Raw genomic sequence first — 23,821 nt, 5'->3', positions numbered from 1 at the left:
ACACGTTTACCTCCGTATTTTATCTTTTATCAACCGACGCTTTGCCTTCCCATCAGGAAAAGTCACTCCCAGGTGGAGCAGCAGCGATATCTCCCCGATGCTGACACCTCGTAAAGGCTCCCGGGGGGAAAACGCCGGCGGCTTCGTCACTGGAGGCGATTCAAACCAGCCCAGACAAAGTCCCACTGGATGCACTGCAGGGAACGGTTTGGCTCCCGAAACTCTGGGCAGGAATTGTATTTATTAAATCATCACCCCTGCAGATGTACCAGTAGCACATTTCACGCGTCCATCATCACACCGTAACCCCTGCTAAGGCAGCGACGGGCTTTGGTGGGTACGAGGCTGTGATGCTCCTCCGTGGAGGCATCTTTCGTGGAGTTTCCGCGTCACCCCGCGTGCCAGGGCAGGGCTGTCACTCCAGTCACCACTGAACCTCCTCACCCTCAGGGTTCACATGGAGTTTTAGGAGCCAGTAGAGCCCACACGGCCAGCGAGAGAACTTCCCTTGCAACAGCTGGAAGCGCGACACTGGGACTCTGCCAAAAAACATACAAGTTCCCACCCTAAACCAAACTTCCAAGCAGCTTCCCACTGGGATTTCTCCTCCTCATGCCCTGGCCCTGCCCTTTTGTCCAAAAGCATCCCCAGGGAGCAAGCAGATAGCCGCCAGGCTGAGAGCACCCACCCGAGAGCTGGAGGGGAAGAAAAACCTTTTAAGCTGGTATTCCATGGCTCCCATCACAACAGACAAATCTACTTCTCCAGGTGAGGCACCAGCTCTTCACAGTGCAACCCACTTGCATGGGTGAGGGGGAAATGGGGCAACTGGAGCCGCGGGGAGAAGCAACAAGTGTCCTGGCTCCCTCCCACGAGGGTGCACGAGGCGGTGGGGGGCTTTGGAGACCCCATCCCACCGGACGTCCAGTTAACTGCCCTGCCTTCTGCTCACAGCTGCCTTTTCCCTTTATCAGCTGAGCTATGATGTTCCTGATGGTCCTTCCCGCCCCTCCGGCACCGCAGATCTCCCACTGCCGGTGCGCGTTTCTCACTGCTGCTGACGTGTGATGGATTTTACGACAGGATTTGGTCTGCAGCAGCGAATCACAGGCTGACAGGGTGCTCCACCGCTCGGTCCCCTTAGCAAGGCACCAGCCAGAAATGTGCCCGAGACCCCTCTTCAAAGGACAACACTCCAAGAAGGCAGGAATTCCTCAGGGACCGCTGCCCCCAGCATCCCAACGGTGTTGGTCCCCCATAACCTGGGTACGTGCCCCCCAGGCAGCTGGGCACCCTGAGCTGGTACTCAGCAGGGGTACTCAGTAAAGAGCACAGGTAAATCCAAGCATCCATGGGAATCCCCTAATACACAAAGGATGGTGTTTCACATCCCCGGCCTGCCCGGGCACAGCGCAGGGAGCGTGCGGCTTCAGTAGCAGCTCTTCTGCCGTATTTGACCAGAGACAGGCTTATCCCAAACTTCTCCCATCCAGGCTCGGATGCAAAGTCTCAGGGAGGGTAACCCCGAGAAGGCCGTGCCGTATGGCGAGGAGCCTGCGCGCGCCAGGGCAGGAGAGGCTCGAAACGCAGGCCGGGCAGAAGGCGGCTACGCACCCAGGATCTGCCACAGAGATCATGGAAACCCCCTCCCGACCCTCTGGTCATTAAAAGCTGCTCCTCTGCTTCCAGCGACCGGCATTTGGGATGGGAGCATCCCCAAAACTGGGCCGACATCAGTACACGACCTCTCGGGAGCTGGTTCTGTCGCCTTAGTGGAGGTTAAACACCAGAGTTCAACCAACATCTCGCCAACGCAAACGCTGCAGGATCAGGCCCGCCGGCTCCAGCAGCCCCGCAGACGCTCGCAGAGGGCCGGGCTCTGCTCTCTGAAGCACAAGGATGAACCTGAAGCAGCCCCGCTGTCTTCAGCAGCATCATTTTGCATTTACACCAGCAGAACGAACGCAAAACAGAGCAAGCCATAAATATTTCAGCTCTTTTTTCAGCTTTGTAATTCCGTTCAAAGCAGGAAACATGACAAACCTTTGATTGTTTTGCTTAATACCAAACAATAATTCAAAGAGAGACAAACAAGCAACATTAAATGACGCCTGTGATGTACAGGAAAGACGATGAATTAGAAGAACCTGATGAGGATGGCATGGATCAGAGTGGACCCTTTCCCAGCCATCAGCAGGAACTGCGCATCCCTCCCACTCCGGCTGGTGTGCACCCGTCCTGCACGGCGAGGGGACAGCACCGGGCCCGGCGTACGGGCGGTCACACCGGGGCATCCTGCACCGCCCGCATCCCCAGCGCCACGCGCTGCCTCCAGAGCGACAGCCACCAACGCCACTTCCAACGACCTTCTGAAAAACTTCTGGGAAGGCAACGAGCATCTCTTCCCTTGAGCACCACCACACTCAAAATCTACTGGCAGAACAGCCACATCCAGCCTCCCAGCAACACAGAGGCAGCATGGCCTGGCTAGGCCGTGCCGACATCCCTGCCTGGGCACTTCTAGGGGTCCCTGCAGCTTCTGGGGGTGAAACATCCACCCGTGACCACGCGTCGGGGCTGCCACAGAACCCACAAGCTGGGTGCCTGCCACTCCTCTCTGCCCGTCCTCCATCGCTCCCTCGCTCCGGGGTGTCCGGCGCACGGAAACCACCACAGCCTGCTTGCTCAACGCTCGTTCCGGCAGACCCGCACGCCGCGGTATGCGTGCGAACCCGTCACCGAGGCCGCAGCGGCGCAGGCGGCCTGCCCGCACTCACCTCCGGCAGCGGCATCCCGTTGATGATGAGGTCGGGCTGCTGGGGGCTCTGCCCGGTGAAGGTGTGATGGTAAATGTGGTTGGAGCCGGCGTTCCTGTTGTTCTGGCTCTCCACATTGAGGAAGGTGCTTTCGGAGCGGCGGCAGCCCAGCGGCAGGGTCTGCTGGTGGTAGTCGAAGTAGTTGAGGGATGAAGTGAGAGAGGAGCAGCTCACAACGTTCATTTTATCCGTCTCTTCCACGTCCCGCGGTACCAAGCGGATGTCATTCTTGCTGATTTTCTTCTTCTTGCTTGATTTCTTCTGATGCCCGTAGGAGTATTCTGCAATTCTGGGGGAGAGAAGGAAAATGAACAGCTGAGAGCATCCCGAACCCTGCCCTGCTAAATACACACGCAGAGACCTGGAGGGCTTGGCCCCTCTCTCCGTGTAGGCTTCTTAGTCATGCACATTACGTCACGTTTTGGGTCCGGTGGCACGACACAGTCTTTAGCTTATTTTCATATCTATAATGCTTTCAGGTCAAATATGAAAAATAACGGGAAGGGAGAACGCCTCTGTTTTTTTTCTAGTGTTTGTAATTGCTGATATTTAGTTACTAGGAGTAAAGTCCAGCCTGCAGAAGAGAAAAATGGAGATGTTCAAATCCATGAACTGAAAAGGGTACCTGCATTCATTTCCATGCATAATAAGGATTTTTAAGGTGATTTCATTTGGTCCCTGTAATGAAAATTCAAAATGAAGAGCGGATTTTTTTCCCCAGTTCATTTTCTATCGCAGTAAATAAAGCAGACCCAGAAGCAGCCCTAGCTGGCAAGCTCTATTCGCTCACACTCCAAAGGCTGTTTGTTTATTAATGCTTTACCCAAATCGCTGGTGTTTTGACTATCTCCTGATAACACCTGATAACTCAAAATCTTTTCTCCAGCCACATCCTATTCCTCCCTCGCCCCCTGACACGCACACCCCCTTCTGCTGGGAAATGCCTTCGCCTTCTAGAAATCGGAGAACAACAACTGTGTTTTGCAAAGAGAAATGATCCTTTTTGACCTTTTTTTTTTTTTTTGACTGCGAGCTTGTTCTTCTCTGCCTTTCTTTCCCTCTTTGCTTCCCACCTGCCAGAAAAATCAACTGATGAAGTGCTTTGCTTGCCTTCTGCAAAACACCGGAGGAAAAAAGTTCCCATGGAACACCACCCGAGCGAATCATGACAAATATGACCGCACCTTGCATTAACTGGGTGTGCTCTGCTCGGAGTCGCTGTGGCTCTTCTTTCCACGGGGAGCAACACAGCCCAAGCCCATGCCCCACAGATGAATTTGTACCCGCACGGCACTGGGATGCTCGGTGTTTCCCAGGGAAGCGCATCGAATGCTACCCACAGTCAGAAATACACATTGAAAGTCAGGATTTTGCTCCTCTTCTTGTCATGATAACAGCATTAAAGACAAAAAAAAAAAAAAAATCCAATAGCTGCAATAGAAATAATGGGATGAATAAATAATAAAGTTTATCTAGAAAGGCAAATATTGGACAAATATTCCTGTTCCAGAAAGCTAATTGCCTGAGCAGGAAAACGCCACCAAGTCGAACAGCTCCCGTATAACCTTACGTGCCTCACAAATTCACACATTTCAGGACAGCTCTCCAGCAGCTGCTGCGAAGAACCTCCGAAACAAGGCGCCGGCAGAGCCTGAAGGCGTGCACCCAGCGCGGGGCCCCAGCCGCTGCTGAGCCTACCTGGTGCCTCCGCACCGCCGCGGCCGACTTCTCCCCCTCAGACGCACGCTGACAGCAGCCCTGAGCGCCCAAATAAACGAGGGGAAGGCAGGGATTTCTGTTGTGCCAACAATCCATACGCTGCTGACTCGTCTAACAATGCTCGATGAAGCTTTAATTGTTTTGTTTACCTAAATGTTTAAGTTTGGCAACGCGAGAGCCCAATTATTTCCTGCAGGCATTCATTTTGCTGTCCCTTCTCTATTGACCAATTATTTAATTAAACTGCACTTCATTAATCCTTAAGCCGTCACAGCAAACCCGGGGCTTATACATATGTGTGAAGCTGTTCGGGGCACCACCGCGACGTGATTTTTATCCATTCAGGTCCTATTCCCGTTTAATGGGCCGAGCTGGCAAGAAATCTAGTCTGTGAGCTTTCACTTGGAGCGAGACATCCCATAACACAGCACAGACCGACCTTTATTTGCAGACGATTTTTCCCCCATCGAGCAAAAAGGCTTATAAAGGCACTTTGCGCTGTGAAAAGCGGGTGTAAAACCCGAACTCTCTGGCATTATTTCCCCATAAATAAAACTTTAAAGACCGCACATCCCCCCCCCCCCCACCCCAGCCACCCCGCGCCGCAGAATCGCCGGAGGCCGGTGTGCGTTTCCAAGGTAGAGCAAAATTAATTTCCATCCCTCCCCTCCGAAGCGACTCGGTGCCGGAGGAACGGAGAAGTCATGGCTATTTCACCAGTAACAGGATTAAACCATTTATGAGGCATTGCAGCTGCTCTTTTATGGCATCTGATTGATATTCATGTGTGGTTAGCATTTGTCTCCTAACTTGTGTAACACAGAGAATAGTAAAAGAGAGACAATAATCGCCGGGCTGTTACATATTCAGGGGACTGGATTTCCCCTATCAGCCTTTCAGGGGCTCCGGGCGCGGGGTTGACCTCTCCTCCGGCATTTCGGACGCGGGAGCAGGCATTCAACCAGGGCAAAATAACGCAGCGCTGCAAAAATCCTCCCTCGCCCCATCGCTCCCAGCCCAACCGGCCGTGCCAGGTGCCGGAGCGGGGCGTTCGGGGGGAAAAAACGGGGTGATTTTCACCGCTGTTTTATCCTCTTGGCCCCACCGTCAGCCGTGGCGAGGAGCCGCATCGGGCGCACAATGGCTCTTTTGAACGGCAAGCGAGGGACGACGGATGCCACCGCCGCCGCGGGGACGCCGCGGTGGGCTGGGGGGCTTTTCCCCCCACGCGGGGATGGGCGGCTGCCCGCCAGCCACGCCGCTATTAAACTGTTCTTCCCCCTTTCCCGCAACCGAGCGCGTAAAAGCAGGGCTGCTGCAACAGATTGCCGAGCCGCACAATTAAGTCGCTGCGTTACTCGGCACGGATTTCTGCTCTCCTCCCAGAGAAGAATTTTTTAAAGCTTTGCAGGAAATTTCTTTAGAGGGACGGGAACCTCACTTTTGTTCCTAAAGCGAATCTACCCTCCCACGTCCCCCCCCCCCGCAAGAACACGGCAGCAAATGGAAAAGTGTGATGGCAAAAATCAAAGCAGACCCAGCAGGTGCGCAGAAACAAAGGTGTCGTTACCTGCAGTTGTAGGTCCTGATTTCCTTGTTATCCCTTTTGCACTTGACCGCCACGAAGATCATGGTGACAAAAAGAATGGCTGCGATAGACCCCAGGGCAATAATGAAAATCAGGGAGAGGTTAACAGATCCTATGGACTCCTGGGCATCCAGGGCTGGAGACAGGTAGATCAAAATCAAGGCAGAAGCCGAGAGAGATGTTTTTCCATGGTCGTGAGCCACCACGATCAGCTCGTAGGCTGTCTTTGCGTTCTCCCCAAAGGCTCTGGTGGTCCTTATCTCTCCATTGACCTGGTCTATCTCAAAAAACCCTCTGTCTCCTTCCACCATTTCGTAGGAAAGTCTGCCATTTTCACCCTCGTCATAGTCGTCTGCCTTGACCACTGTCACCAGGTAGCCAACCCCCGCGTTCCTGGGGATGTACACCTCCGCAGTCCCGTTCACCAGCGGCGGGGCCGTGATCACAGGGGTGTTGTCATTGACATCCAGGACAATCACTCTCACAGTGGCGTTGCTCTGCAGAGACGGATTACCCCCGTCTTTTGCCAAGACCTTGAACTCAAAGGCCTTCGTCTGTTCATGATTGAAGGACCTCAAAGCATAGATATCTCCAGAGTTGGGGTTGATGGAGACGTAGGTGAAGACAGGCATGTCCCTGACTTGGGAGGGCACGATCTGGTAGGAGACACTGCCATTGAGGCCCAGATCGGGGTCCCTGGCCGAGACCGAGAGGAGGTAGGCCCCTGGGGTGTTGTTCTCCTGCACGATGACCTGGTAGTACGGCTTGGAGAAGTGGGGATGGTTGTCATTCTCATCGGTGATCTTGACGGTAAAGGACTTGGTGGTCTGCAGGGAGGGGATGCCATTGTCCTTGGCTTGGATAGTGAGGTTGTACTGGTCCCTCTGCTCCCGGTCCAGCCGCCCGTCCACCAAGATGGTGGAGAAGCTCTCATACTCCTGGAGCCGGAAAGGCACATTGCCCAGGAGCTTGCACTGCACCCGACCGTTGGCCCCAGAGTCGCGGTCTGAGACCCGCACCAGGGCGATGACGTACCCCGGCGGGGCGTTCTCGCTCACCTCCACCAGCTCGCTGTTGACAGAGAGCAGGTTGATGAGGGGCGGGTTGTCGTTGGCATCCTGGACGCTGATGGTCACTTTGCAATGGGCAGGGATGGAGTTAGGCCCCAAGTCCTTGGCCTGCACGTCCAGCTCGTAGACGTGACCCTCCTCGTAGTCGATGGCACCGCTCACCGTGATGAGGCCGCTCTGGGCGTCAATCTGGAAGAGCTCCCGGGCCCTCTCGGAGACGTAGCTGTGGAAGGAGTAGAGAACCTGGCCATTGGTGCCCTCATCCGGGTCGGAGGCGTTGAGGCGGATTACTGGCGTACCCGGCGGGGCGTTTTCAGGCACGCTGACAGTGTAGGCTGGCTCCTCGAAAAGGGGGTTGTTGTCATTGGAGTCGATGACGCGGATGCTGAGCTCCACCGTGCCGAAGTTGGGCGGGTCACCACCGTCCAGCGCCGTGATCACGTAGCTGTAGTGGGACTGGGTCTCGCGGTCCAGACTTTTCTCCACCACCAGCTCGGCAAAGCGGGACCCATCACCCCGTGTCTTGGTCTCCAGCCCGAAGAGGTCGTTGGGGGTGATCTCATAGCTTTGCACACCAAAGCTGCCCGAGTCCGGGTCGTAGGCACTCTCCAGCGGCACCCGGGTGCCGGGGCTGGCTGTCTCCGAAATTTCCAGCTCAATCTGGTCGGTGGGGAAGCTGGGGGCGTTGTCGTTGAGGTCCTTGATCTCCAGCTTGATCACGCAGATCTCCATGGAGCTGGACATCACCTCCAGCGAGATTACACACTTGGAGCTCTGCCGGCACAGCAGGTCCCGGTCGATCTTCTGCTTGGTCACCAGCAGCCCCGACCCGGGGCTGATATCCACCAGGTGGGGGGCCGAGTTGGAGACCACCCGGAAAGCGGTGGGCTGCCGGGGGTCCAGCACGAAACCGGCGTCCCGGGCGTCCTTGGCGACGTTGGCTATCACCGTGCCGGCCCGCTGCTCCTCCTCCACCGAGTACTTGAGGTTAACGAGGGCCCCGGCGCCGGCCCACAGCAAGGCGGCCCCCAGCAGCACCGGGAGAGCCCCCATCGCCCCCCGCTCCGGCCGCCGCCCCGCGCCCCGACGGCCGCCGGCCGCCCGCCTCAGGGGTCCCCCGCTCGCATGCGGGCAGCGCCCGCCGGGCTATCCCGGCGGCGGGGGGGGCGGGTGCGGACACCGGAGCCGCGGTCCCAGGCGCCCACGCCAACGCCGCCCGCTCAGGCGCTCCGAGCCGGCGGTGCCGAGGCTGGGCCGGGCATGGCGGGCGGGAGCGGGGTGTCGAGCCGAGCCGAGCCGAGCGGAGCTGAGCGGAGCCGAACCGCGCCGCGCCGAGCCCGCTCCCGCCGGCGCTCGCTGCGGCGGCCGCACGCCACTGCCCGCAGTCCGGAGCGCCGGCGGGCGGCGCGGGGGCGGGCGGCGCGGGGGCGGGCGGCGGTGAGTTACGACCAATGGGAGCGCGGAGGCAGGGCCGGCGCGCTGCGCCGTCGCCAATGGGGCCGCGTCGAGCCGAGCTGCCGGCCGGCGGGGCGGGGCCGGGGCGGGGCCCGCAGAGCGGCGCGGCCGGGAGCGGGAGCGGGGCGCGGAGCTGAGCCCGGCCGGGCGGGGTGGCCCCGCGGCGCCGAGCCCGTCTCGGTGCTCGGGGGCTGCGGGTCCACCGGCGCCTTGGGGCACCGCGACGGGGACCGGACCTCCCCCCCAGGCCCGTTCAGTCGCACTGGGGGCAGGAGTGAGCCCGCCCCACCCCGGCTGCACCGCACCCCGCCCCGCCGGGCGTGGGACCCGGGGCCGCCAGGGTCTCCCAGGCGGCTCCAGCCCCGGCAGCGCTCGCTGCTGGCTGCCAGTTATTGGGGAAAGCACCACGGTTAGCGTCTTCTCTTAGAAATGAAATAAAACTTCTATTGCCCTTGTGCCCGTGCCTTACCTCGGCTCCCCGCGCACGGCACTCCCGTTCCCGGGGTGTAATCAAAGGGGGCACCGGGAAGATGTCCCCGGTTCTCGGCTCGGCGCCCTTCAGACTCCCCGTTCCACCCCCGGGGTTAAAAGCGGGGCCGTGCGCCGGCACGGCCATGCGGCAAAACAGCCCCGGGAGCCCGCTGGTGGATTCACCGTGGCGGGGAAGGCAACGGGAGGGGGTGCCCGGGCGGAGCTGCCGCGGCACAAGTCCCGTCGGGGCGGCGGTGCCGACGCCTCACCGGTGCAGCCGCCCCGCGGGCCCCGCCCGGCCCCGCTCCCGCTCCGGCCGCGCCGTCGGACCCCGCCGCGCCTTCCCAGGCACAACGGCGCCATCTAGCGGCCGCGGAGGGCGCTGCGGAGAGGCGGAGCGGCGGAGAAACGGTCCGGACCGAGCACGGCGGAGGCGAGAACCCCCCCCGCCCGCCCGCCCCGCCACGGTGCGCTGCGGACCGGCATCCGGCTGGATAGGCCCGCGGAGGGTGCTCGGGACACACCCCCCCCTCTCCCCTCCCCCCCAGGGAGACCGTCCCGCGGGACAGCACCCATCCACCGACACCAACCCCCGGGACACGACCCATCCAGGGACACCGTGCTCCGGGACACCCGAGGGTATGTCCCCTCCTCACCGGGGGGACATGGAAGGGACGCGGGGTACGCGTCCCGGAGGAGCGGGAGCACAGGGCAGCGGAGAGAAAAAGCAGAAAACGCCAGGTTTCTTCCCCTCTCCGGGAAGCAGCGGCGTGGGTCACCGTGGCCCAAGGGGGAGTGGGTGTGGGACGTGGGGACGGTGCGAGTGGGCAAACCCACTGCTCCCCGCGTTCGCGAAGCCTGCCTTGGCCAAATTAATTCTGACGACTTGAGCTGTGTCATGTGGATCGAAAACCTGGCCGAAGGATCATAAACAAAGGGTAATTGGAACCAGGGGGAGGTGTTTATGGGGTACCGCGGGGGTCTGGGTCAGGGCTGCTCTCAATTAATACCCTCATTAATAACCTGGAAGGAGGGAGTAAAGTATGCATTAATGAATTTGGCAGATGATGCTGTACTGGGAGGTGCTGTGAGCTCCAGCCAGCATAGAAAATTAACACGAAAGGGGCCTAGCGAGATTAGAAACACGGGCAGGAAGCAGCAAAAAGGAGCCATGCCCTGGGCAAACGTAAACCAGTGCAACTGGGAGGCAAACGTAAGTGGGAGCCAACAGCAGAAGGGGCGATGATGGCTGAGCCAAGTGGGCAGCACCGCAGTGATGCCCCAGCCAATGTCCTGGGGTGAGGGGGACCCAGCAGGCTGCTGAGGTTAAGGGCAGCAGGGAGGGGATGAGCCACCAGTGTCCGAGGATGCCGTGGAGGTGTTGCCGTGGAGGTGTTGGGAGGCTCAGGTGAGGCTGGAGCTGGAGCGCAGGGCTCCCTCGGCGCAGACGCATCGGCCGCAGTTCAGAGGGAGGCCACGCAAAATGATCAAAGGCACGGAGAGACTGATTTCTGAAGGAAGATTAAAAGGCTTAAATATATATATTGCTTGGCTAAGAGCTGTCCATGGGGAGACAAACTAAGAGCCTTACAGAGGGGGTTGGTGTAAATAGAGAGGGAGTGGAAGGAATTATTTAATAGAGTACAAGGGGCATCACCAGAAGGGATGACAGGAAATGAAGAAATGGAGCATTTAGGTTGAATGTCACAGGGGAAAAAATCCCCTCTGCTGACAGCAAAAATTATGAGGTTGCGACGCGGTTCCCTGGAGGGAGAAAGTTCTGTGGCTTGAGATATTTAAAAGCAGACAGGATCAGTCTGAATATAAAAGCGCCTGGGATGAGCCACTGGCAGGGGACATGCAAAGGAGCGAGAGCTGGGCAGGGACGCACCTCATTTTCCAGCTCTTTTTCCATGGAAATATTTCTTTAGAAAAGATGGCATAGAAAAGATCTGAATTTTTTATTTATTGCATATATGGATTTCTGCTGCTGTAAAGGAAATCACTGACATGATTAATGCTGTGCCAGGCACCTTGCAGCCAGGCAGGGCTGAAAAGGCCCCAAAATCAGAGAAATGTCACCTCCGTGTAGTTACGGAGGGGGATTAGAGGGGGGTTAAGTCGCTGAGCGGGTCCATGGCAGACCCCGTGTTGGTGGCCCTGCACAGCGTGACATGCCCTGGAACATGAGGCCTCCTGCAGCTTTGGCTTCTGTAGAGCATCTTGTATCTCAGTGGCTTCCTGCAGGACACTCTCCCGGTGACTGAGGAGAAGCCAGGCCACAGCTGGCCAGCAGCGCAGCACCCGTAACCTTGGTTAACGCTCCATCCTTGAAAGCCCAGCCAAGGCTCGGTTTGCCGGAGGCTGCGACGGGATCCCTTCGGAGCAAAACAGGCATTGATTGCAGCCCCACCCCTCGCCATCTCCTGCCTCGGCGGAGGTCTGCGGGTGCTGTCAACAAAATGGATTAATGGGCCTATTATCAGTTCAGATGGATGGCCAGGGTGAGGAGAAAACATTGCGTCCCAGGGAACTCAAGTACGCACATTAATAAAGATGCCACACGTTGGCTCTGAAATCTAAAAGCTTTGCTCCGCTCCTTGCAACACAATTAGTTTATCCAAAGCCCAACGCTCCCATCACGACACGCCTGCCGATGCTCCAGCACCCATGCATGGTGGCCTGGCTGGTAGGGAGGGTACAGGTGGCATGGTGGGCCCTGTGTCCCACTTTGGCCAAGCCCCCTGCAAGAGCTCTCCATGCAAGACAGCAGCCCATTTCATAGCACCCATCTGGCCATGCTGCCATCAGGGAGCTGCGTTGTCCCTTTCGGTGCCAGCTTGCTGCCCCTCAGCAGCAGGCTGGGGGTCCGAGGGGGCCGCAGGGACAGCCCGGCCCTGGCCTCTCACAGATGAGGAGCTAGTGTGACCATGCAGCACCACAGCCCATCGCTCAGCTGGCTCGTTGATGGGTAACGAAGATATTGGTTCTGGTTCTGCCCATGCTGTAAAAGAAGGAAAGCTTTTAATTAAAAGCAAGCAGTGCAACTTGCAGCCCTTTGTTGGAGCGCTAGTGCAAAAGATTTTCCTTTCCAGCCCAGCATTTATAGCTGTCTCTCTTGAACCTGTCAAAAAGTAAATCTCGGGATCTAAAACATGTATATTTAAAGCTATGGCATCGGCGGGCTGTCAAGCCTGGGGATTTTTATTAAACATTCCTTATGCAGGGAGTGAGGGGAAAGGACGAGCACGGCGCGAGGCCAGCGAAGCCATGGCCACAGCTCGCATCCCTGCTTCTCCTCCCTGCCTCTCCGGGGATGCGCTGCCACAGAGGCCAGCGGGCTTGGGGGCTCGATGCACCCTGCGTCCCTCTGTAGCGAAGGTTTCCCGCTGGTACCCTGCGCAGGTGCCGGTGGTACCCAAGCCATCACTTGCATCCTCCGCTACAGCAAGGGGGGAGCAAAGCCTGCTGGCACCCAGCTCCCCCAGCACCCCATTTCTCTGGGTGCAGTGCAGAACTGGAGAAAACATGCACAAAGTAGTTTGAAATTTGTTTTAAAGATCAAAAAGGAACTTTATCTTTTTAATTTTTCAGAACCTTTCTTTTAATTTCACATTTCTGAAGTGTTGTTTTTCCCCTTTCCAGCACCTTTTCCTTTTAGCTACTAGGTGAAGTAAAATAAATGATGTAGGTTTATTTTTTCCTTTCTTTGCTTATCCAGTTCTGCAAAACTTGAAAGCTTTTCAAAGCGTCTGGGTGTCGAGAGTTACAGTTTAGGTTTGTGCTTTTTTTTCCCCTAGCAATGTTTCTAATATCACAGGAAAGTAGAAAAAAAAAAACAACCTGTAGTGTAGAAAAAGGAAATGAAGAAATAGGCAAACTCAGAGTAAAATCCCTAGACCATTCAGCCATCAGACATCTGCTATGTGTGGAGAAAGGGAAGATGTAAAAAGGAGAAAAATGCAATATTTTGTATTTGGAGGGGTGTTTGGAAAAATAAGAAAAAAAATATTCAGCTTAGAATTAAACACACTCTTTCTTTCTTTTATTTTTTCTTTTTGGAGCGAGGACAGCCTGGCCAGCTCTGCCTGTCAGCCCTCTAAGAGCCAAACTTTATCGAGCATCCGCGAGACTTACAGACATCTGTCGATGGAAGTCCGTTAGCACTTTGCACGTAGTGCAGATAAGGGACCGCTGCTGTGAAATATGGAGTCCTTAGACTATAAAAAAAACTGTCTTTCTAAGCTGAAATCTAACTTTATTTCTACTCCTGCAATTCCACCCAAGTCAGCAGGGTTTCCTGGCTGTTAGCAAGGGCAGTGTCTGGCACGCTCCTTCCACGGGAGAGGTTAAAGTGCCAAAGAGAGGACAGCATCACTCCGAGGAATTCGATAAACTCCTATCACTCAATAGTTTAATTCACTTTCACTGATGCAGCATCTTTTATCAAAGATTACATAATGCTGAATAATCATGAAGCACATAATGCAGAGCCAGACGGGCAGTTATAATCAGATTTAAAGCCTGTATTAAAAAAGTGGCAGGTGCAGGGCTGCTTCTCCGCTCCCGCGCTGGTGTCGGTCCAGAGGAAGCCTGCTGGAGCCGCTCCCGATTTACACAGCAAAACGTGGGGAGGGGGGAGAAATCACAGGATGGTGTTTTCTGGAGATACCCACCTCACGCAAAGGCAGCGCAGGACACGGCATCGCCGCATGCGGTGGGCGGCCGAGCAGCTGGGCGGGGGCTGGCTGTGCACGGGGCAAAGCGGAGGTGAAAGGCAGCCAGCATCACCAACCGCGCTCTTTCCAATACGGTTTAGAGACATGCAAAGGGAAAAAATGCCACTCAATTCGGAGGCTGCGATGCAGCTTTTCCCCCCATCTTGCTGGCCTGCATCCCGCTGGGCTGTAAAATATGGAGAATATCACCCAGCGGCTACTCAATGGCCTGCGGCAAATGGTTCTCAGGCCACTTCCCAGAGGGCACGTTATGAAAACCTATTGCTGTAACCAGCACCTCCGCCGGCTGGGTCAGCCGAGAGGCTGGGACCCGGCGGGGTGGGGAGATGCCCTGAGCTGAGCAGGGGTCCCGCAGCAAGAGCCGGGCACACTGCTGAGCAATCTGGTCCCGCCGCGGCGAGGTCAGGATCGTGCACCGAGCAGCATCCTCACGGGTGACTGACGGCGGACCCGCTCTCTGCTGCAGGATCGCACAAAAAAACCCCCAAACCTACGTGGGTTGGTTGGTTTAGTCCTATATTTTAAAATAAAAGCTAACCTGAGGGTCTGAAAAAGGCTGCTGGTCACCCTCCCAGCCGCTGCCCCGGCCCCTCGGGCATCGCAGCACACCAGCAGCCTGCAGGGAGACACGCGCTTTGGCCACGCTGGCTAAATATTTCCCATGCAATCAATTTCAGCGTATAAAAACCATCAAACAGGATAACCTTGTGATCAAATGGCCAACAGAGAAAAGTGCTTAATATTATCCACTCCAGATAATGAGCTGTATTTCCAGCGCAGGCCCCAAACAGACATCACCATGCACTAACTGCCGTGCGATTGCTTGCACAACAAGTTAAGGAAAGATTAAAAGCAAAGAGGAGAGAAGAGGGAGGCTGGAAAACGGAGCAGAGGGAAATTGCAATCCGTGCCTTCAGCGCGCGCGGGAGCGGCGCCGGGGGAGCGCTGCAATGCAGTTCAGAGCGCAGTTCCGTGGTGGACCTTCCGGACGGTGCGTTGGACGCCTGCCTGGCTTTACAAACCGCGCGTGCTGTTACCCACACAGGTGAAGAACAGACGGCCGTAGGGTTTACAAGACAGCGATACCGCGGATGAATTAAGAGGCAACCCAACCTCTCTCTGCAGGAGACCTGCCGCCAGCGAAGGTTATCCCAGGTGATGGGAGGATCTCTGCTCTTCCTCCCCTGCTTACAAACAGCACGTCTTAATTCAGACTCCAGGTCCTCGCGTGGACAAACAGATTGCGAAGGTCAGAGGAACAGAGGCACTGGGGGAAGGACGGTGATTTAGAGAATCAGGGCAGTGCAGTATCTCTAGTCTGAGCAGCTACGCAGCTAACGCACAGAGCTTAGCAAACTCTGCACAGCCGCTCCCACAACATCCGTTCTGCCTTTCGAAACAGTCATGAATACAACTAAATCACTTATTCTACATTTTTCTTTCTGCTTTTCTCCCCTCTTCATTCCAGTGTGCTACTTAATCTGCTGCTGACCCCGTGGGATGGGAAAGAGACTGTGATGATGCCTCCTCCGAGCAGAAATGAGATACCTGGCACTGGTGGAGAGCCGACGGCTACCAAACATTCGCTTGCTTTTACTCCCGAGCCACAAAGCCTCCTGCCCAGCACACCACCAGGCAGGAGAGCACATTTCTGGGATATACAGCCTCCTGCCGCAGCGCTGAACACCAGCTGGGAGATTTCGGCAGCGTTCCTCAGCTGGCGCGATTTGCCCCGGCTCCGGAGCAGCCGACAGAAACATGTACCACCAGCTGAGGAGCAGCCACGGGGCCAGAACCAGGCTCCAGCTCCATCCCTCAAGGCGCCTGCGTCAGAGAATCTGGCTTTGGTTCCCCGCCGGTATTGACTTAGCGGCATCCCGCGGTTCGGCATTTCAAACGCTGCCCGTGCCCTACACCCGGCAATTAGCAGTCCAGGCACCGATCCCGGTGCGCTTCCCTCCTCCCCTCCCACTTCTGCAAGGGCAGAATACAGCCATCAAAACCCCAGCTGTCCCCCAGCATCGCCGCGCGGATCGTTTTCACCCCCCAAACTGAGATTCACACGTTACGGCACGCCGCCTGGGCTGTCTGCGGCGAGCCTGATGATATTCCCACAGAGCAGCACAGCCAGGCTACCGGTGGCGTTCCAGGAGAGTGCTTGGAGACGTGAATGTCAGGGAAAGCCATTTGTCACATAACATTACCTGTGAGGGAAGGGAGAAAAAGCTAGAAAAATGCCTAACAATTGCTGTAATTATGGCCTCTTCAAATGGCTACACGATGTCAGACACAGCATGGGGGAAAGGGCTGGCATAGCTTATCATAACCGAACCCGGGGTGGACGCTGTTCAAGCCAGTGATTAATTGTCTGCTAGGATTTGTTTTGGCATGGTGAAAAAATGAGCGCGGTGTCTCAGAAAGATGCCAGATGGACAGCCCGGAGCAGACCCCCCCGGCACGCCGCGGAGCAGGCGCTGGCAACGTCGGCACTGGTGGTCACCCCGCGCCGTGCGGTGCTTGCTCCTTATTTGTGGGGTAACTGCGTCCTGGCAAGGATGGGTTCCTGCCGCTGCCCCAGGCCCCGGCGCTCCTTGAGCTGCTCCCGGCACCACACAGAACAGGCATCATGCTGAATGCAAAGGCCAACGCACAGGCGGGATCGCTGGCTCCCGTCCTCCCGCAGAGGTTGCTGAGAAGCACGAGCACGTGAAGGCAGCTGTGTCGCCATCCTTGCGTCAGATGCATCTCCACCACGGATTCCTGGAGCTCATTTCTAGCAGGAGTCGCAGGATGAAGCCTTCTTCCCACAGCCCAGGCTGGTCCTCCTCCCTTTCCCCAGCCTGCAGACTTCGTTTGCTGTGGGACGATGGGACGCCACCCTCCCATCTGCCTCTTGGAAGGTGAGAGGCAGATCTTGGCTATCCATGCAACCAGGTACCAACATCTCAGCGTCTGCTGATGGCACCACATGCTCTGACGTGAGGCTAAAGGTGAAAGTGAGTCCAGCTGGACTGCAAGATGTATTGTTTGGATCAGGCTGAGAATCACTTATGCGGTGTTTTATTAACCATAATGGATAGCTGTGCCTGGTAAAATGAGTAATAATCTTGTTTAAGGGATGGCTCCTGAATCACACAGTGTTGTTGCCAATGCTGCAAACTTTCTTCGCTGGTCTGCTGGCCAAATCCTATCCTAGAGCAAGCGATGCCTAGAACAAAAGAGCACAAATCAGGTAGGAACAGCTTTCTGCCTTTTTTTCATGTTCAAGAATTGGAGGTAATATGACAGGTAGCATCCTCCATCTCACAGTCCCTCTGATTTTCACACTTCATCTCCTCTGGGTCCATCAGGATTGCTATCTTACCCAGCACTTACCCAGCCTGACGCTCCACATCCAGCTCAGGTGTTTCCTGGGGACAGAGCTCTGCCTGGGGTAAATTGTCAGTGGCTAATGGAAGGAAATAGAGGAAAAAAAGTAATTTACATCAGCTAAGCATTTATTTTGTACACTGCTATTTTGTGATCATCTATAATTTTAATCTATCAACAGTAAAAGATGCATCCATTCTCCGAGATCATGTTATTTAAGGGTGATGCGATCCCAAGGGACTGGTCTGCTATTTGAGGGCATTTTTGGAAATTCCGTATTTCCACAATTGTGAGTGACCCCTGAAAGCGAGGGGGGCACTTGGGGAGGGATGGCATCCTACCTGACAGAGGAGCTGCCTCTGAAGCAAGAGCATTACGCACTCAGGGGCGGCGAAGCATGCCGCATCAAGACTGCCAGCCAGCTTTGCAGTGACGGGACACACCGCCACCGTCACCCCGGCTTCGGTGAAAGAGCAGCGAGAGGCAGCGGCTGGCAGCAGGCTGGGGACAGGCACCCAGACACTGTGCAGAGCTGGGACCCAGGCTGGGGGACCGATGGGGAACGCAGTGGGATCCCAAGGAAAGTGGTCACCCAAAGTGTAGCTCCACGGGCACGTCCTCCTGAAACATCCCCTCCCTGGTTCTCCACCCAGCGCCCAAAGCCGTCTGGCAGCCCAGCCAACGCTGGGATTCAGGGCACTGAGCTCTTCTGCAGCTGGGGAATAAATAATTAAAGTTAAGGCAAGTACCAGGTTCAAAGGGAAAAGCAGCAATTACAGCCTAGAGCACGTGGCAGAGTTACGTGATACACTGCGTAAAAAAAAACACCCTTCCTGATAGAGATTTAACATAGACCCCAGCCCATCACTGTCATTTACTTTAATTAGCACACTGATCAGCTGACAGCCCTGCGGAGCCAGGGCTGGCACTGGGTGATGGCTACAAGTCCTGATGGAAAAAGCCATCGGCATGGGCCGTCACCCACGCAGCCCCTCTGCACCCCGCACAGGGCATCCCTAAACTGCTGCTGAGCTGGGAGGGGTGCAGGTGGGGAGCTTGGTCAACTCTCCGTCCTTCTGTCCATCCACTGAGGAAGGCCTGAGCAACCAGCCTGTGACCAAGAGCAGGTTTCCAGCCTTGAAGAATGAAAATACAGCTCATTGAAATCCTGCCTGCCTTGGCAAACAAAGCCGTCGGCTGCCTCTGGGCCGGGTGCCCCAGCCCTGCCCCTGTGGCTGGGAATTTGAGTTTGCCCCACACCTGGATGAGGGACCCCATGTAGCCAGCAAGGCTGCTGCTCAGCCTCCTGTCGACAACAAATACAGGGAAATAAACACTAAATAAGCCTCTCACCATGCACACAGATGCCGCTGGGACTGTATTCCTCGACGCCAGCCAGTTCCCCCCCGGGAGCCTCCTTTGAACTCTGTTTTCTTCCAAGCCTGGGACTGTATCTTCCCTTTCCTCGCTGCTATCGAGGCCAGCAGTTCCCCGCTGCTCTCCCTGAGGGGCTGTTCCTGCCTGCAGATGGAAACGTAACACGCTCACTCGAGTTTTGGATAAGTCACCTATCTCCAGAAATCACAGCCATCCCAGCAGCTCTGCCCGCCGGGGTCTGGCTGTTGCCATCAGTCCAGGCGCTGGGATTTTCACGGCTTCGGGCACCTGCAGAACCTGAGCCTGCAGAGCTGGTTCAGGTTCAGATATCCCGCAAATTTGCAGCAAGGAGTGTATTGGAAACATTTAGCCCTCTTTCTGTTCATTAACAAAAGTTCAAACGTGCTTTGATTTTCTTCACATTTGCTCATTATTTGAAACGGCACAGGGATGCTTTAATGGGGATGTTTCGGAGCCGGGGCTGGTGCCCGTTGTTCAAAGGCAGGCAGGCAGCGGCCGCCGCACGTCTCTGCTCCGGCCCCGACACGCTCCGCGGGACGGAAACCTGGCAGGGATTCAGGCTGCTACAGCCGCCCCCCAGACCTCCTCTTTCCGCAGGCTTCTCTGCAAGCAGGCCTTGCTCCAGACGCAGAAGCGCTTGCTGAGAGCAATTTGAAAGGGTTTGCAAACACCAGCATGGTTCTTATTGAAACAAATATCCACCAATCTGTGCCGCGCTCCGAGAGCACCAGCTCTGGGAGGGATCACATCTCCCCGGCTGGTTTGGACACGGTGCCACGGCAGCACAGTGACAGAGCCGCTCAGCCGCAGGCAGCCTCCTGCCAGGCCTGCCTGCGCTGTGGGGCACGCGCCCTGGCCGCCCTCCATAGCCGTGACAGGACCATGCTGCCAGCACTAGGGGAGAAGTGGGGAGGCAAATGCAGCTGGTGGACACGAGAGGCCACCCCATCACCAACACGTCCCCTGCAGTAGGGGCACCCAAGCCAGGGTAGGCAGTGGGGTGGGGAGGTCATTGTGGGGACCAAGCTCAGCTTCTCCACGCTCCCATCAATACCTGCATGGATACCAAAGCTCCACGTATGCAAGACCGCCGTGCAGGCAGGGAAATGCAGGGCAGGTCCATGAGATGTCTCCTTTCCCTGCATCCTCAGCCACCTGCCTGACCTGGGCCGGGTCTGAGGTGACCCTGGCTGGTGTCCTCAGAACAGAGAGCTATAGGGTAAGACACAAACCCCTTGTTAATCCTGGTCACACCTAGAAGGAGCATCAGTGACGCTGCCACATTTGCCAGACCGCAGAAGAAAGGCTCACCCTGCGCATTGCGGAGCATCCTTGCCCCAGCCGCGGGATGAGCCGCCTCCGCGGGGTTTCCAAACAAGGAGCTGACGCCAACCAGCAGCAAGTTTTTGCATGAAGGCTCCCAAAATTCTGCAGCCTGAATACTCCAGACCTGCTGTAACATTTGGGTGTTTCACATAGATCGCACAAGCCCGGTTTATTTCGGGAATTATATGGTGATGGATAGCGAGATGCAAGGAAAGGCCATTATACGCTATAAAAAGCTGCGCAGTCTTCCTGCCTGCTCCGTGCTCTGTGACAAACCATCTGCTTTGCCTGCACCTCCCTTTGTTTATCCTGCTCAGCTCAGCTGAAATTAAAATTGACAAAAGCAATTTCTCCCCATCAAGTTGGGAAGATAAGGAGAGCGGCTGCCGCACACACCGCCATAGAAACCTGGGCTACTCCAGCCATCCATCCTCCTCCTCCTCCTCCTCCTCGCCGTGCAGCAGCTAAGCCTGTGAAGTGAAGTGCCCAGCTGCAGTGGGAAGATCCTCCTGCTCACGCCAAAGGAGAAACACAGATGGATTTAGCCACGGGAGATCCATCTCACAAACGCAGCGCTGAGAAGGAGTTTTGTTTTATTCGCGCTCCGATCCCCTCCCCTTGGACTCAGAAGTACAAAGTGGCCCCTTTGATTAGAAAAGCACATTTAGATGAATTTGGAATTATTTCCCCTTGGAGGGAGGGGAGGGGGAACGGCAGCATATTTCCTCAGAAAACATTTCTGGAGTGTTTGAGAAGCTTCTCGGTTATATTTACACCACTAAAGCACTTTTCAGCTCAAAGCACTCGGCAAAATCCAGGTCCAGGGCTGCAGACGCAGCTGCAGCTCGGCTCTGGCGCTAAGCCTCCAGGATTTGGTCCTCCGTCACTTAAGCCCAGCTTCTGACAATACACCTGCACGGACCCGTAAAAGCTGCAGGATGGGAGAGAGGCCCCTCACCACCTCCTCCTGGCTCGGGGACCCTCTTCTTGAGGGGCTGGAGCACAAGCCCCCCTTCAAACCCAGCGAGGTCAGCTCCTGCAACTGCTTTGCATCCCTTGGTGCTGCGTGGGCAAAAGCCGGGAGCCGGAGGCATGGAGCGCAGCTCTTAAAAGACGAGGGACCTTCATATTTCTACATCCAATTTCTTTAGACATGTTAATAGCACGAGGTCTCTTTTCTCCAAGCCGCAGGAGCAGCTGCTACAGTCTCCGCTGAATTAAGCTAAGGGCAAGTTTTATGTTTTGAAGAGAGATTTTTGGGGTCTGATATTTTTTAAAAAATCTGAAGGCAAAGAAAGACATCAGAAAAACATCAAGCTGCAAGACATGCCATTTTCCCTGTGCTGTTATAACTCAGGAGCAGCTGAATAAAGCCACAGTCCGTGTTCCTGACAAATTCCCCAGTGGGTTGAGTAAAGGCTGGAGAAATTCCACCCTAGAAGGTAATTGCCTTTTTTGTTTTTTCTTCCTTCCTGAAGTTATTGGAGTTGCAGGAAGGCCCTGAAGCAGAAGCCTCTTGACTCAGCCCCGTTGCAGGAGCAGCAGACCTGGAGCTCGTGGGCTGTGCGTGGGGCTGGTGGGCTACGGGGAGCAGCTTTTGCAGGACAATGCGGCAGAGGAAGGAGACCATCAGATGTCACAGCCCTTCTGCTCACTCAAGTCATGGGTGGAGGGTCAGGAGACCTCCAGGGCCTGAGAGGACCTGAGAGGAGACCAAAGAGCACTCCAGGTGGGAGCAGGAACCTCATCTACACAAACCGCACCTTCTGCAGGCACTCATGGCTCCGTGACCGCCGTTGACGACAAAGAAAAGCTCTCGCAGCTCAGGTGAGATGCAGAGCACCTTGATTCCCAGCCAGCATTTGTTATTTCATTCCCGGCCTCCCTCTATTGTGCCAGTCTTACGTAGGAAGGCCCATCTCTCCCCAGTGCTGCAGCCAGAGACGCCAGGCACGCACTGCTACCAATTAATCAAGACGACCTCTTCGATTGCATTACACGTCAAGGGGCAGATTATGCTGATAAACCCCTCCACGGCGAGGCGAAAGCGGAGCGACGACGCCAGCAAATCGATAGAGCAATTCTGGATTTTGCGCAGGGCGCGTTAACGTTAGGATCTGGATCTGCTCCCAGGTTTGTTCGGGATAAGCAAGATTAGATCTGGATCAATCCCAGGCTTACTGGGGCTAAGCAAGATTAGACCACGGATCAGCCTCCATATCGATCTCGTAACTTGTCACTACTGTGCTTGGGAAAAAAAAAAAAAAATCCCCCGCACAGCTAATGGAGGCTGCGCCAGCACGGGGGAGCGGAGATGCCGGCCCTGCTTTCCTCACCATATTCATTAGACATGTCATTCACTCAGCACAGTCATTGTTTTCTGTGATAACGTACTTAAAATTCAGCAGCACACACTTCCCTACATTTAAATAGAAACAGAGATTTACCTCCGGACATATATTATGCATTAAAATGGTATTTTAGGAACTGGAGTAAGAATTCACCTGACTCCTCATTTATCTGTAGCTAATGAGGCTCCAGAAATCAGCACCCCGTGAATGCTCCCGCACGGACGAGAGCCGGAGGGACCAGGACACCAGGATGGCGCGAGCAGAGGGAACAGCGTGCAGTCTGGGTAGTAACTGGGGGGAGAAGCGAGCCGAGCATCTGAGAAAGCCGGGTACACAAAGAGAATGGGGAACGATCCGCAACGCCGCTCGCTTGACAGCATCCGCCGGCGTCGGCCATTGCAATGTGACATTTCGGTGCCTGGGATGGGGACGCAACTTCTTCGTCGAGACCTTGCTAAGCTGCCCTGGGATTTTGAAGGGTTTGATGATGGTAATAACTGGTTGTTTTTTTCGCGCGAGTTGCTTTTTATGCATCCCTGACTGTAAGAGTTAGAAGGAATCAAAGACTTCACAAACCTTCTGGCAGCTTCAGGGATCGCAGCTCACTGCGAGCTGGGAGGAGAGGGAAGAGCTCTCCTGGCCTCTGAAGCCCGCTCCTCCTTGGGGAGCCACGAGAAGTTATTTCTGCAATATTGCAACTGGATCAGCTGAGGAGGAGATGACACGAGATTAATGAAGCAATAGTGCTCTGCGGGCTGAGCAGGGCAGGATATTGCCCTGGCAATGCTCTTGCCAGCTAGCTGAGCATCAGGCAGGGAAAAAACCACGGACGCCGGCCTTCTGCCTCCAACTTTTGGCCTCTAGCCGCAAGGGTGACTTCTGCCTGCATCTCTCCTGTGCCCTCATGCCCTCCCAGACGAGGGAGGGTCATTGTCAGGTGCCGAGCTGAAACGTTGCAGAAACACCGAGCCACAGCTTACGTCATCTGCAGTGTGATGAACACACCGTGCTTAGGACTCATTTATCCAAACGTAAGCTGTCTCCAAAATTCCTCTGCAAATTTTCCCAAGGCATCCACATCCTTCTTATCAACTGCACCATTGAAAGCGTTAACTGCTGAAGTGTGCTCACATGTGTGGTGGATAACTCCAATAAATCACCAGGTCCCGCTTCTGCCAGGGAGACCCTGCTGGGAAAGGGCTGGGGGGGCACCTGGTGATGGGTGCTCAGCCCCCCTGCACCCCCCAATCCTCCCTTTCTGCCCCAGGCTCAGAGCAAGGCTAGGATTTGCCCTGCCCCGTGCACTGGGAGCCCCTCGAGGACTCAGCCACCTTCTGCAGACACAGGTTTCAGCAAAAAAAATCCCTGCACACGTTTGGGTTTTTTTTTTCTGCCTGCTTATCCCAGTAAATATGTTTCAGTTAATCCAATTTGCTCTTGCATTGAGTAGCATCAAACACAGCAGCTGCCATCCAAATATTAAAGATACAGAAAAAAAAATAAAAGCAGCTCCAGACCC

The 23,821-nt window shown here is 55.6% G+C and overlaps 1 protein-coding gene and 1 long non-coding RNA gene across 2 annotated transcripts in view; both read right to left on the bottom strand.

Moving 5' to 3' along the window:
* PCDH19 (protocadherin 19) overlaps nucleotides 1-8,246 on the bottom strand; it is a 57,644-nt gene extending 49,398 nt beyond the window's left edge. Inside the window, exons 1-2 of the mRNA XM_086756573.1 lie at nucleotides 6,106-8,246; nucleotides 2,778-3,105 (exon numbers count right to left, since the gene is read on the bottom strand). Coding sequence (XP_086612699.1) covers nucleotides 2,778-3,105; nucleotides 6,106-8,246 — 2,469 coding nt within the window. The remainder of the gene's footprint in view (nucleotides 1-2,777; nucleotides 3,106-6,105) is intronic.
* An 8,726-nt stretch (nucleotides 8,247-16,972) lies between these two features.
* Nucleotides 16,973-17,776, bottom strand: LOC147599409 (uncharacterized). Its single transcript, XR_015259668.1, has 3 exons — nucleotides 17,569-17,776; nucleotides 17,234-17,306; nucleotides 16,973-17,066 (listed from the first exon to the last, which is right to left on the bottom strand). It is a non-coding gene; the product is annotated as an uncharacterized LOC147599409 (long non-coding RNA).
* Nucleotides 17,777-23,821: the final 6,045 nt, after the last annotated feature.

Source organism: Chlamydotis macqueenii, chromosome 11, assembly GCF_036417535.1.
Source record: "Chlamydotis macqueenii isolate bChlMac1 chromosome 11, bChlMac1.mat, whole genome shotgun sequence".
Lineage (NCBI taxonomy): Eukaryota > Metazoa > Chordata > Aves > Otidiformes > Otididae > Chlamydotis > Chlamydotis macqueenii.
This window is presented reverse-complemented; position numbering and strand designations above follow the sequence as displayed.